This window comes from Hippoglossus hippoglossus, chromosome 22, assembly GCF_009819705.1.
Source record: "Hippoglossus hippoglossus isolate fHipHip1 chromosome 22, fHipHip1.pri, whole genome shotgun sequence".
In the NCBI taxonomy this organism is placed as follows: Eukaryota; Metazoa; Chordata; class Actinopteri; order Pleuronectiformes; family Pleuronectidae; genus Hippoglossus; species Hippoglossus hippoglossus.
The window spans coordinates 8155226-8170177 of NC_047172.1; the positions used below are offsets into that span (position 1 = coordinate 8155226).

General features: G+C 40.9%; 1 protein-coding gene and 1 long non-coding RNA gene across 2 annotated transcripts; one reads left to right on the forward strand and one right to left on the reverse strand.

Moving 5' to 3' along the window:
* Positions 1-5032: 5032 nt before the first annotated feature.
* atg9a (ATG9 autophagy related 9 homolog A (S. cerevisiae)) lies at positions 5033-14664 on the forward strand. The gene is made up of 20 exons (XM_034575395.1): positions 5033-5181; positions 5458-5513; positions 6697-6848; positions 6936-6979; positions 7056-7120; positions 7271-7420; positions 7772-7913; positions 8040-8180; positions 8308-8428; positions 8545-8720; positions 8813-8935; positions 9096-9283; positions 10020-10173; positions 10700-10879; positions 11036-11248; positions 11624-11856; positions 11992-12109; positions 12214-12481; positions 12972-13117; positions 13218-14664. Exons 3-20 carry the CDS (start codon positions 6746-6748, stop codon positions 13224-13226), a joined length of 2574 nt encoding a protein of 857 aa, XP_034431286.1. The 5' UTR covers positions 5033-5181; positions 5458-5513; positions 6697-6745; the 3' UTR covers positions 13227-14664.
* LOC117755537 lies at positions 10733-12247 on the reverse strand. Its single transcript, XR_004612610.1, has 3 exons — positions 12130-12247; positions 11129-11243; positions 10733-10874 (listed from the first exon to the last, which is right to left on the reverse strand). It is a non-coding gene; the product is annotated as an uncharacterized LOC117755537 (long non-coding RNA).
* Positions 14665-14952: the final 288 nt, after the last annotated feature.

Below are 14952 nucleotides of genomic sequence, written 5' to 3' on the forward strand. Positions count from 1 at the left end.
CGCCAGCAGCTGGTTAGCTTAGCTTAGCTTAAAGACTGAAAATAGGGGGAAAACAGCTTTACTCTGTCCAAAGGTAACTAAATCTGCCTCCCTGTTTTTCTTGCTGACTCCTTCTGATTTGTGCAAAGATCTACTGGCCTCTAGCTGTAGCTTCATATTTACTGTAGCCTACAGATGTGAGAGTGGTATCAACCCTCATTTCCCAAAATATCAAACTATTCCTTTAAAGTAACCCGCTGAAGCTAATATTGGGTGTTTCCATTGCTTTGTCCACTCGCTGTTCCTTCAGCTGGTCTCTATGCATCTTCACACACCACCGTCTTTCATCTGTATTGATTGTTACCACTTTGCTGATATTGACCAATAACCTCTCTGTCTGGTGAGCGGGTCTGAAGGGCGTTTGCATGTCTGGATGTTGAAGCTGCATAATATTAATGTATTTTAAAAAAGAAGAGCGACAGAGTTAAGTGTGGACAGAGGAAGGACAAAAAGACAAAGGGAGCGAGACAAAGACTGTGCAAAGATACATTCTGAACTGCAGATACGTAAATAAAATCATAAATATTATATATAAATATATATTTGTCGTACAAATGTAACAAAGAAGGTAAAGAGTTCAGGTGAAAATGTAAAATTAAAGAAAGAAGAGCTACAGTGGTGCATGTGGGGTACGATCCATGTCGTCTGGTGTCAGAGTTCACTCCCTGAGGACCATGATGCTGAGCAACACACTGATTCATGGATTCATGTCTTGTGCACAGCGAACACACACTCTCAGAGAGTGACATGCATGATGTCACCTGATCTGTATGACTCATGCAACACACACGGTTTTGGGATTCAAAATGAAATCACATTTAGGAGAATAAAGAAGAACTGAAGAAGGTCATGTTGGAGAGAACTTACTGACCAGGCCTCTTTTTAAATGGAACAAATGGACTGTACGTGTTCAGGTTGTAATTACTACCAGCACACCATGGAGTATATGCACTACTTTTAAAAAACCATTAGGCCAAATGTGCCATGTCAGCAACTTATGAATGAATGTTTGACCTCCCCCCCTCCACCTGCACTACACAGATGTATGCGTTTTCCCGACTGCACTTTTTTATTTTTTTACGTTAAATGTCATAAGTCTTATTATATCTTTCTCTGAGTCATACGAGACAAACTCGCCCCTCTTCTTCCCCTTCATCGTTAGAAGATGAAAGCAGAGATCATAGATCTCTTTGTTCAGGTTGTTTCTTTTTCGCTTATGTAACACACACTCACGCTCACTCACATGCACACAAAAACAATCTAACCTATAATAGTCATATATCTCCACTTGAATCAAACACGGACAGGGAATTGATATCACAGTGTTGCACACTCTGTGTGGGCCTGTGTGTGTGTGTGTGTGTGTGAATCAGTTGTTAGGTGCAGCGTCCTTTTGCTTCTTCCTCCTCCGCTTTTTCTTCTTCTTTTTGGGCGTCTCCTCAAACGCATCAGTCTCCAAAGGATCAGGGAGGGACTCTCGCTGTTTGTTTAGGACAGTTTTATCTGCAGGTTTGTCCTCAGGCTGCCATGTTTCTTCGTCCCTGTCGCTATAGGGGTTTCTTTCTTCTAGGGGTTGCAGTTTGGCCAACCTTTCGTTGGCCTCATCCAGCGCTTGGCAAAGCTGGAGTCTCCACTCTCGTTGCTGGCGACCGCGGGCCCTCTCCTTGCCCAACAGATGTTCAAGATATTTGACATCTCGTTGAAATGCCCGGCAATCCCTGCAGTTGTCCTGAGCGTTGACCTGTCCAGTGGTTCTTCTGTTGTAGGCCATGGTGATCAGTTTGAATCAGGAGCAATCTTATTGTTCAGCTGTTTGTTGCTGGTTGCATACATCCTCCTCACAATGGTAAGCCACAAGATGATCAGTAGGAAATTATGTTAGTAATGAGGTGCAGTCTTATAGGTGTAAAATGTCCTTTAATGTCCAAGATCAAAGCCGTTTCATCAAAGCCTATTTTACTGACAGTACTATACTGTACTGTATAGTTACAATGTCTTCAGAAACAATTCTGTAGTTTGTTTGATGTTTTTATCTGTGTGTGTGTGTGTGTGTGTGTGTGTGTGTGTGTGTGTGTGTGTGTGTGTGTGTGTGTGTGTGTGTGTGTGTGTGTGTGTAGATTTCATATGTGGGGTTTACATGGGTGCATGCACGGGAAAGGATTTGATCTAATTAAGTTGCTCTAGAGAGATATGACTTCATCCTGTTTCCCTTTTCCCTACCCCCACCCAGAGCACCCCCACCTGACACGCCCCACTTCCCCACCCTGCTAACCCCATGCACCACCCATGGGCTGCATGGCAGCATGACAGCATGTCTTTGGAACAAATTAGCTGTCAATGCAGCCCTCTAATTCCCGACAGACAGTGGGGTAATTTAATCATCCGGCTATAGCCTGCAGCAGAGCACACATGCTTAGAGACATACACACACACACATACACACATCGGCCAGTTTTAGAAGTGGAATAAAATTAAACTACCTTATTTTTTATTTATCTTTAAAATTTTATGTCAATGCTACATGTAGCCTATAGGAACTTAATCAGTAAGTAAATGCTGAGATAATCTATTTAAGACTCCTTTTGTTTGTATTACATCTGATGGGATCAGCAAAAAGGTTAAACATGTTTTCAGGACAGAAAAATTTGGAATTTCTTTAAACCATCTGCAACATCTGCATTTAACTTTTTTAAATTATGTTTTACTTAGTTATTTTCCTGTACATATACAAATTTAAGTAATCAGTTCAAACATGACCCATCAATTTAGTGTAGAGGCACAGAGAGACTCTGACTTACAGTTAACAGCTTTGAATCATACAGTGTGTTGTTTCAACATCTCGGTTCCTGTGCAGTGCGCTGCGTTGTGACAGACTCTTTCTCCTGGATTAAGTTGAATGAAGCCTAATCCTAATCAGAACAGATTAAATTACGCAGATCACTATAATAACTGGATTACACGGACTCCCCCCTGACTCAAGACACCACTGCCCTTTTTAAATGTACACAAACAAATACACATACTGTCAGGCATGCATGGTTAAATAATTTGTTCTTTATTGCATATGTGTACGGGAGAGGTTAAAATGTATTAGATGAATGAAGAACCGGTAGAACTGTCAGATAATAAACAGTAATATGACAGTGTTTGTATATTCGTGAGTGTGTTTATGGGTTTGTGTTACTGTTGTGTTGCTCTATAACCATGTCTGGAAGTGAAAGTAATAATTAAATCCCAATAATTTGATTCTCGCTGGAGAGACTGGTTAATGAAATCCTCATCATTAAGTCAAATACACAAAGGTATACACGCACACACACATGCACATTGACACACATATAGCCCACACACAGTGATGTGTTAACAGTGTAACTACTGCATTGACACAGTGAACAAAAGCCCAGCTGTCATTCCAGAGGCTTAACAATCATATATGAATATTCATCACAGCAGAGAGCGACAGAAGATGAGCTTGGCTTTGCAGAGCATCATGTTTATACTGTGGAGTCAACTACTGAACGCTCATCAAAATCTAATTCATACAATCTTATGTGCAAAAAAAGAACATTCCACATATACTGTATAAAGAGTCTGACATGAGTGTTTTACTTTAGGATTCAATCATTTCCTCATTATTTGTTAATTTACTTGGTGATTTGCAAGGAGAGAAGAATACAGTTTCGACTGAGATAGAGAAAATAGGATTTCCTCAAAGAACAGCTACATTTAAGTCCAGGTAAATATTAATTAATAGTTCACATTGTTATGAATGAACCACAGTCTCACTTTGTCCTGTAATTAATAAGAAATTTGCTTGCTATTTTTTTAGAAAACTTCTTGAGGAAACAATTTGTAAAACTGAAATAAAGTGTTACCCTCGATACCTGCATGAAGTATAATTCATCTGCATTTGTTCATGTTGTACATTAAAAGTGTCTCTTTAGGGAGGTGTTGCCTAATGTCATTTTCTGTCGTAAAGCAAAGTAAACAATGAGGTTGTACAAAAATCTGACTTCAAAAAAACTATAAACTTTACTATACACAATGTGGAAAGCTGCCTTCAGTTTCATCATAACAAATGTATAATACAATACATAGTACATATTGCAATACATTGTCTTAGCAAACGCGTTTTCCCAATAAACTGTCAAGTGTACATACATATTATATGTTATATTCACTAAATGACACCATTACATGTGGATACACATTACGTCACACTGTATCAATATTAAACCATTCTGAAACTCTGCCAATAAGTAGTGCTCTCAAAACTTTTCTGTCCATCGGATTGTTTTCTATCGCACTCCTGTTTTTATTTAGGCCATATTATTTACTAAACTAACTCAGACACATTAAATATAATGTTATTACCACTCATAAATCCAAACTCCAGGTTACATTTGTAAAGCCTTGTTTGTTATATTCACGTGTTGAGAGGGAGCCTACTTAGTTTGACTATCTCCTCACTGCTACACCACTGAGTAATAGGGGATATATCAGGGATTATCATTTATGTGATCGTATATAGTATTATTTTTATTATTGTTATATATAAGTTTCTTTCATTCATCGACCAAACAAAACAATTTAAATGCAAACACAAGATCTCAATTCTTGAATGAAAAGGAGCAGAAAGAAGAATCTTATATAATCTTTGTTTATTATTATTACTAATACTAATACTTTATTCAGAAATATTGAACATAGTATTGTACTCAACAACAACTATTACGACAATAACAACAACAACAATTATTATTATTATATTAATAATAATAGTAGTTGTAGTAGTAGTAGTGGTCGTCCTTCTGAAAACGACCAGACGATGGTAGTAAAGACCAGTTGAACAGAAACAGAGTCGGGGGTGAGGAGCCATCATGGAGGATCATTACAGAGCGTGTTATTGACAACCGGAGAGCCCGCCCCTCTTCGAACACGATTGGCTGCCGAGCTCGCGGTTGGAGAACCCCCTCCTCTGATTGGACGGCAGGCGCTGACACTCAGCCGCGGCAGACGCCTCGCTGCTGTGTGGAAACTGAAACTGAGAAACAACCGGAGACTGTTTTTTAACAACACGGACATCAGAAGAGGAACCATCGCGCCTGGGGGGGATCTGACTGTGACACAGCCGGGGAGCAGGTGAGACTCGCGGTGACAGGTCCCCCACACGAGGCGGGACGGGGGTGGTTGTTTCGGGGAGGTGACATGTTTTTATCTCGTGCGAGGAAGACGGGCCTCTGCTGTCAAAGCTCCACAACAACACCTGAACCCGCGGCTCGCTGCTGCTGCTTGTTACTGTTTTCACTCACCAGCCATTTCCCCCAGTGTGGACTCAGCCTTGTGTTGTCCCTGCCGAGGGGAAATCGACTGTGTTCGCTCTAAACGACATGTCTGTCTCTTCCTCCTTCTTTACAGCTGGGCATGTTGAGGAAACACAAGAGCTGGGCGGGACGGGCTGTTCTGCAATGGAGGTAATAAAATGTCTTCAGCTGACACAAGCTATATCATGTATTTCCTTTGAGAGGTGAACCTGTGTAGAACACGAGCTAATTCTCATCTGGAGTGGCAGTGTCATGTTCCCATGCCACAGGAACCGCCCCTTTCCTCTTACACAACATGATAGTGTTGTTACTTCTCAATAAGACAACATTTGCATGTTCAGATATTATGGTGCCATCTTGACAGTTTCTCTTTGCACTTCATTGCTTCCCAGGTGCCGTTATTTGTACTTTTTCAGTTGTATTCTGTAGCATGTTACTATGGTTTCGTTTTAGCTTAGTTTCTATATGACTGGCCAGAGCAGCTGTAATATCCAGGTGTTATAGTAAAGTCAAAGTAAACTGTCAATTCTGCTAATGTACAGGACATCGATGGGATTGAAATGCCGTTTCTCTCCGATCCCCGATGTAAACATTTAAGTAGACAGAACATAAAGGTACACAAAAATACGCAACAAGCAACACAATAAGTACTCAAAACATAGTCCACAGTACAACATAGTATGCAGTCATAAGGTACACAGTGGATAGGATGTGAGTAGTGCTTATTTTAAAAGATAGTTACAGATTATGACCACAGAGCCAGCACATAAACTTGCCACACACCCCTACCCACTCAGGCAAATGTTGCACACACGCACGTGTCTGTATTAGGGCAACCTACAACCACACAGCATTTGAAATTGTGGTTTGTTGATTTGACATTTAGCTTATACACACAGTTACATAAATGTACATCAAAAGTAGTACAGAGCCACATATGACCACATAAAACTGCAGAGAGAAACAAGAATGGCGAGAGCATACCTCTGCAAAGGTCCAGCCAACCTGCACGAAATTACACACACGTGTACATATCTGTACTCCCAATATGACATTTGTTTTTCCATCAACATCCATGAATTATCCCATTGGCACCAGGGACCTGGACATGTGGCCATTTTGCCCATGTGATAATCTGTCATTGTTACAGGCACATTTCTATAAAGAAATTGACCTTGCAGTTAGGACATATTTCTATAGACACATGTATTATACTACCCCTGTGAAGCCTGTGCAGCATGAGGAGGCTTCAATATTGAAGAAAGGAAAATGCACTTTAACCAGGTCTACTTTTGAACCTTCTTATCTTCCCCTGCTTTTCCCTCTTGTCCAGGCTGTAGCAGTGGGTTCGGCTACTTGGTGAAACTGAAGTGGCTGTCACTATGGCACACTTTGACACAGAGTACCAGCGGCTGGAGGCTTCCTACAGCGACTCTCCCCCTGGAGAGGAGAACCTGCTGATGCATGTGCCCGAAGGAGGCAAATGTATGACAACACACACACACACACAGAGAATACAAATTGATAATGAATTTATCGCATAGAGAATCACATTCTTCTCTTCTTTTGCAGCCCAGTGGCACCACATAGAAAATCTGGACCTGTTTTTTCAGAGAATATCCTTGAAAATTGTTTTGGCAAATATTCTTTTTATTCTGTGAATTGTTCTTTCCTTTCCTTAACATTCTGTACGTCTATAATCTGCATCAGAAGAACGGATTCACCTGTATGCTGCTGGGAGAGATTTTTGAGCTGGTGTACGTATACTATCTTTCTTAAATTTCGTTTTTCAGACTAGTAAATGACGTCTATGGATTGTAATGTGCCTTATATCCATGTTTTCATGTTTCCTATTTCTTCCCATCCTTCCTCTCTCCCTCCTCCTCCTCCTTTTTTTCCCCATGCAGTCAATTGCTGTTTGTGGTCGGCTTCACCATATTTCTAGCTAACTGTGTAGATTATGACATCCTCTTTGCCAACAAGTTCGTAAATCACACGGATTCATCTAAAGTTACCTTGCCAGATGCCTTCCTTCCAGTAAACGTCTGCAGTGCTCGGTGAGTATTCACATTCACACACATTCACCCCCATTGTTTCTTACTTACTAATCATGTAGTCCTACCATTTGTGTGACAGAACATAACTCAAAAGATGTGATGCTTGTGATTAAATTATGAGAATAAGAAGAATGCAACCTTAGCACCTACAACATTTTTAAGTCCACGCACTTCTTAGACGTGACATTCGCTAATAGCTAATATATCACTTTTGACATCCCCTCTGTTGTCACTGATAAAGCAGAAATGTGTTAGCAGTGAAGTTGTTTACCCAGACAGACCAAAATGCTGCTGAATACGTTTCTGTACATTTGCATTTACTGATAAAAGTTATTATTTTTTGTCCTCTAGTATCCAAGACAATGTGTTTGTGATCTTTTTGCTGATAATCTCTGGGGTGTTCTGGCTACATCGGCTCGTCAAGTTCATCTACAATGTCTGCTGTTACTGGGAGATCCGATCCTTCTACATCAATGCCCTCAAGATGACCATGGTGAGTCAGACAAATACTGTCATGTGATTTGTTCTGTTCACATTAAATGGATCCCGCAAGATTTATTATAGTCTCAGATGATAATGTTTTGTATCATGTAGCCTTCACCGAGCCTTTTCTTCTCAGTCAGAGCTTCCTTATGCAACATGGCAGGAGGTTCAGGCTAGGATAGTGGAGATCCAGAAAGAACACCAGATCTGCATCCACAAAAAGGAACTGTCCGAGCTCGACATCTACCACCGCATCCTCCGCTTTAAAAACTACATGGTGTGTTTATTTGTGATGAAATCTTAATAACACAGTTCAAATCTATTCATTTTTTAACACATCTGCATCTATTTATAAGATAAACATTGTGACCTCAAACCAAAGCTGTCTTCCTGCTCTTCTCCAGGTTGCCATGGTGAATAAGTCACTCCTTCCTGTTCGTTTTCGACTTCCTGGACTTGGGGACAGTGTTTTCTACACTCGGGGGCTCAAGTACAATTTTGAGCTAATCTTCTTCTGGGGACCAGGTGTGTGTATGGTCACTGTGATTCATTATATTTGTACGGTATGTATCTACTTTTGATTTTCGTCTATTTTACATGCATGCATTCAAATATTTGTTTCTTTTTTTGTTTCTCTGTAGGCTCTCTGTTTGAGAATGAGTGGAGCCTAAAACCAGAATATAAGAGAGGAGGCAACAGGCTGGAGCTGGCTGACAGGCTCGCGTCTCGCATCCTATGGATTGGCATTGCCAATCTGCTGCTGTGTCCGGTCATTCTGGTGTGGCAGATTCTCTACGCCTTCTTTAGTTACACTGAGGTAAAGGCTCCAGATCAAGATACTTACTCCAAAGACCTTATTTTTTTAAATAGTGCTCTAGACAATAGTTTGTTGTGTGTCCCTTTATGTAGGTGATCAAGCGAGAGCCTGGTTCTCTGGGAGCGAGATGCTGGTCTCTCTACGGTCGCTGTTACCTGCGTCACTTCAATGAGCTGGACCACGAGCTCATGTCACGCCTCAGCAAAGGTTACAAGGTTGGTGGACTAGCTCATCTTTTTAATAAATGCAGAGAATCCCTCTGTACATGGAAGTTCAGAAAATCCCATGACACACTGGTACTTCTCATCCATGCTCATAGTGTTAATCATTAATTTTGTTTCCTCCTTTTCCTCTTCCTCTTTCCATTCCCTCCAGGCTGCGTCCAAGTACATGAACTGTTTCCTTTCACCACTGCTGACGGTGGTTGCCAAAAATATAGCGTTCTTTGCTGGGTCTCTCCTGGCGGTTCTCATCGCCCTGACCATCTATGATGAGGATGTTCTCGCAGTAGAACATGTTCTGTCGTCAATCACTCTGCTGGGAGTGTGTATCACAGTCTGCAGGTCAGGATGAGTGTCATCCTGTTAATCTGTCTGCTCGTCTCATCTATTTAAATGCACACAGTTGATTTAAGGAAAGGAGGGAGAAAAGATTATAGTAGCACAGCCTACATCAGCTAATCAGTAAAACTTAATACACAACTGACACTTAACTAGTTAATCACTCCTCCCTTTTGAAGTATTACCTTCATCACTGTAAAACAAATATCAAACTTAATTAAAAACATATACAACATGGATAAGGGACAAATCTCCAACTAGAAAATTAGCGTATGTTATCCCTTAGCCATTCCTTTATTGCACTTTTAAAGCTACCCAGATTTATAATCTCTTTAATGCTCTTGGGCAGTTCACTGAAAATGGGAATAAGAGGGTTTCCTCTCTTAAGTAGCTTCTGACTACTTAATATCTGTGTTAGCTCTGAATTTAATTCTTAAATATCGGGGAGTTCTACTAACAGATGGTGCAGCTCTGTTTCTTACTTAAAACCATTCAAGGCTCACAGAATTTCTTAGATTCTGACATATATGGTTTATTTTTTAATTCTAGACCTATATTTATCTAATACATTTTAAAGGTAGAAAAGTATTTTGCTTTGATTTTTGATTTTAAACCAAGGAATCAGTTTATTTGCCTTGTATGGAGTGTTTTGTGAGGGCAGTGAAAGCCAGTATCCAATATACTTCAACTAGCATTGCAAGATTTAAGTTCTAATTCTCCACCATCTCTCTTTCTTCAGGTCATTTATTCCTGATAAGCACATGGTGTTTTGTCCTGAGCAGCTGCTGCGGGTTATTTTGGCTCATATCCACTACATGCCCGACCACTGGCAGGGCAACGCACATAGATATGAGACCCGTGACCAGTTCTCCCAGCTCTTCCAGTACAAAGCAGTGAGTACAAATACTGATTAGGGAAAGAGGCCGAGACTCAGAATAGCCACATTTCAATTCACTTGAAAATGTCAACACTTGCAAAATATCGACAAATCCTCTCAGAGCATGAATTCCTATGTCACTTTCAATGCAATTGCAGTAATCTTGAGAACTACACACAGATTCATTTTCTAATAGCAAACTTTACTTTCACATTATTATATGCATTCATACAGTGTCATAAACCAGACCATTAAAAACCACTGATTTCTGCTGTCGGTATATGCTGTCCACTGAAGAAATTTAGAGTTTCAGTGTGAAGTACCTTGTTGGTACTTGTTAGGAGAGTGGATTTACTCTACAATCCCAAATTTTCATATCTGATGGCACCTTAAAACTTTAAATCTGTAAATCACAATAGTTCTTCAACATTTCAGTTAAAATGAATAAATAATATTATTTTTGTTAGAATCAAATATTCAGGTTAGTTTTTGTAAAACTTTGCGCAATCCCAATACCTGACAGTTACATCAATGTTGTCCAGGTCTTTATTCTAGAGGAGTTGCTCAGTCCAGTGGTGACTCCCATCATCCTGATCTTCTGTCTGAGGAGAAAGTCTCTGGAGATCATTGATTTCTTCAGGAACTTTACGGTGGAGGTGATCGGGGTGGGTGACACCTGCTCCTTTGCCCAGATGGACATCAGGCAGCATGGACACCCTGCGGTAAGGGACCAACACATCATGTGCAGTCATACACTCATGTAGACACAATTGTAGACACATTTAACATACTTGCATATAAACTGATTGGCATGCATTACATTCATTAATTCAAAAGTAAAATAATGAGTATGTCTTAAAACTTTACTCCCTCTTTAGTGGATGTCAGCAGGGAAGACAGAGGCGTCTATCTACCAACAGGCAGAGGATGGAAAAACAGAGTTATCTCTGATGCACTTTGCCATTACCAACCCTCAGTGGCAGCCTCCTCAAGAAACGACACACTTCATCAGCCAGTTGAAAGAAAGAGTTCACAGAGAGGCCACCGGGATTCCTGGAGACACTCATCCACTCTCAATGTCCGAGTCTGAGGTATGGAGACAAGCTAACAGTCATGTTCTCAATCACAGTGATCCGAGGTTAAGTTTCCTGACATCTTCAGAGGTAAAATTAGATTTACTCTGTTCTCTCCCACCCTGTCTCTGCATCTCTCAAATTAAATGTGCTTTACTGGCATAGAAGTTTTAACAATAAAATAATATAGCCAATTGTATGGAAATACAATTTTGCCAAGTACACAAAAATGTCTTCTCAAATTTTGATGTCATTTACCTCATTGACATATGAAATTACATAACAGAATTTCTTAAAGTAAACAATCCTTAATTCTTTGAATGGTTTACATTTCAGGAGGAAGTGCATCTCTGTCTCAACGTCTTGCTATATATCTCTCTCTCTCTCTTATAGCCGAGGAGCCTCGTTGCAAACCTCTTGGCAGGTCCCTCCACGCTGGGCTCTATTCATTTTGGCAGGGATAGCTATTTAGCCAATCACGCAGCTGGTGTAAGCGACGGAGCATCTGCCTTGCGCTCTCTTTCCCCAATCAGCAGCAGTCTGCACCTCAGAGGAAGTTTGAGTGCCTCTCACCAAACTGCAGGCTGCCACACGTCAGCCATGAGCAAGGCAATGGCAGGCTCGGGGTAAGAAACTAATACTTCTAAAATATGCCTCAACTCAAAACATAGTCACTTAGCTGCTGTCTTCCCTGTTCTCATCCCCAGTTCTTCCTCTTTGTATCATAATTGTCTTCACATTTGTTCCCTCTCCTCCTGTAGGACTGATGCCAGAACTGTGAGCTCAGGGAGCAGTGCATGGGAGGGTCAGCTCACCAGTTTGGTCCTATCAGAGTATGCCTCCACTGAGATGAGCATCCATGCACTTTACATGCATGAGGTAAGTACGTATGTGCACACATGAGAGATGTTCATAGAGATCCTCTCCATCCTGGGTCCCATGCATTAGATGTCCGACAGTATCTTTGTGTTTTGTCCTTGTAGCTTCACAAACAGCAGTGTGGCGAGGTGTCTCGTCACACCTGGCACAGGCAGGAGAGCGATGAAAGCAGTGACAGCATCCCAGATGAAGTGAGGAGCCAACCCACCCCTCGTTCTAGAATTCTACCCCGCTCACATACTTACCCCACCACAGTTCCCAGTCCCAGTGCCATTCCCACTTCAGCTTCAGCCACCAGCAGTACCTTCATGGGCCAGGAGGCGGCATCATCACAGGGAAGCAGCCATCAGAGAAAGGGTGGACCAACCCCTGGTATGTATTACTGTTTGTGGTTATCTCTCCAGTTGAACCGTTATCAAATGTTCCTTTAGAGTTTTTCCTGCTATTATTTGTATATGTTATCTAATATAATGTTACCTATCTCTTGTCTCTTTCTAATAGTACATTAACATTACATTACAGATCACATTAACTCTTTTGATACTGTCACAAAGGCCTTGCCCTTCTTTTAGCACTGTTATTTTTATGAATGAAAACAATGGATAAAAAGAGACGTAAGATCAGTTTAGGAGAAGAAATACTGGGATACAAAAACAAGTTGTATGATGCACAAAACTTTCTCAACTTTCTCAAAAGTGAGCAGCTGAGTTTTTTACATCTACCTCAGTTAATCTAACACTGGCTTAATACAAGAACTAAGTGGGCTAATGCTATTTAAGTATTTGCAAACCAACTGAGATCACTGCAGTGCCGGTGCTGTACAGATCAGTGTTGCTGAACAACCAAACTTTCTGATCTCCAGACTCTTTTGGTGCAGGGGGGAAGGTAGTGAGGTCAGCCCGTGTCCCCATGGGAGGGTGGGCAGAGGACGGTAAGGGAGCACCACGACACCACGGGCCAGTGCCGGAGGAGAGCTCAGAGGATGAGATGCCTCCTCACATCCAAAAGGTGAACACTGTTTGTGTGTGATTGGTTGGGAAGGTGGTGTTGATTTGCCCGAGCAAATTGCAAGTAAACTAATATTTTTGTTCTCTCCGTCTCACTGTAGATTGCATAACTGCGCCATGTGAATACGAATCATCGCCCCGCCCTCCATAGATAACTTATCATATCCTCATCCTTGACCAAATCTCACCCCAGGATTGACCATCTGATTGGACGCAGATGAAGATGAGAATGCGAAAGATGTGCCATGATCCCTGAAAATACTCCAGTAGTGAAACCATCTGGACAAGTTTAGAGTCATGTTGCCGTCGGCCATTAAAAGACACAATGAGCTTGTGACATCCATGATGTACTTTATGACTTCCTATATGCCTAGACAGGGTAAATCTATGGAACGTCAGAAGAGGACCTACAGGATCAAGTTATTTACAATTGCTATTGATAACGTTACATAACTCTACAGTTTTTATAATGTCTCAAGATTACATAATGAAAGTATTTGGGTTGCTGTGATGTAACAATAATTCTAAACACTCCTGAGAAACAATTTGACCGCAAGGTGATCGCAGTAATTCAAATTGTGCTCTTTTACAAATCAGATGTTATCAGAAGTAAAATTTGAAGAATTTATTGTGTCTAAAAGTTACAGCATTTAACCAGGATGTGTTAAAAAAGATGTTGGTAATACACAGACTTTCATTGTGTATATCTGCTCTGGTACCAACAGCAGAAGCCTGTGCAGCTTGCATCTCTGTCTATTTTTAATTCCATTGTGCAGTCATTGCTTTACAAAGTTCAACTGACTTTTTGAAAATGTTATCAAACTTTTCCTGACGTTTGGCCCAGTTTGCACAGCTAAAAACTAATTTTAAAGATAGATTGTACAAAGAAGCCTGGTATTTGTAAATAAATGTTATCGGGTAAAGTCACAGAAACCGTACAGAATACTGAATTCATCACATTAACACAATTGTAAGGCCAGAATTTTGTTATGTCTAACCAGAGATGCTGTGTGTGAGCACATTTTCATCTGATTTCACCCAGGTTTTACTGTGTACCTGTTTTATTGTTTTATTGGTTCTATTTTTCTACGGGTGAGGTGGGCAAGCGATGCTGTTTAAAGCATGGGATATTGATTTGCTGTCATACAAGACGCCCCCCCAGCACAAGTGCATGACTAAATCCATCCATCTTCTGAAGAGTTGTACAGACATCACCCCAAGAATACTGACCATCCATCAGATCCTGATCACTCACAGCATGACTGTCCTCTGTGCCCGACATTAAGCCACAGTTCTTTAAGAGAAATATGCACTTTAATCAACTGAGGGATTGTTTGTATGTTTTCATATAGTTTTTTAATTATTTTATTTATCAAAAGGGACGTGTCATGACGATTGACGGTAATGTTGTGGTTCAACGCTGTAAAGTTAGATTTAAAAAGTGATCACTGTCATTTACTCTTTGTTTTGTAGATCCTGTAAACTACCATTTTGTACAGCTGCAATCTCATCTAATAAACACGAGTCAGTGATTTTGTGTTTACACTGAAAAAAGTAACGAACAAGTGTTGAGAAGTTTTATGACGATGGCCGTGGACTGGCTGGTTAATAACGCGCCGGAGAGTCGCTTTAACCCAACGTTGTATTTTACTGTCGCGAGAAGTCTGAACGGTTACACCCGCAAGGCCTGAAGGCTAACACATTAGCAGTTAGCAGCTAGCCCGTTAGCGCTTTGCTACTTGTGCACAGAGCGAGGTTAGCCGCTAACAGCTAAAGGCCTAGCTGCTAACTAGCTAGCTGCTAACTGCGCTTAGCATCCATGCACACGGGGCTAGC

What these genes read in the sequence shown, in the direction of transcription:
- atg9a (XM_034575395.1), top strand. Translation starts at nt 6,746, where the DNA reads ATGGCACACTTTGACACAGAGTACCAGCGGCTGGAGGCTTCCTACAGC. An exon ending in GCCTCAGCAAAGGTTACAAG is followed by an intron (nt 8,936 to 9,095) that starts GTTGGTGGACTA and finishes CATTCCCTCCAG; the next exon opens with GCTGCGTCCAAGTACATGAA. An exon ending in ATGCACTTTACATGCATGAG is followed by an intron (nt 12,110 to 12,213) that starts GTAAGTACGTAT and finishes TTGTCCTTGTAG; the next exon opens with CTTCACAAACAGCAGTGTGG.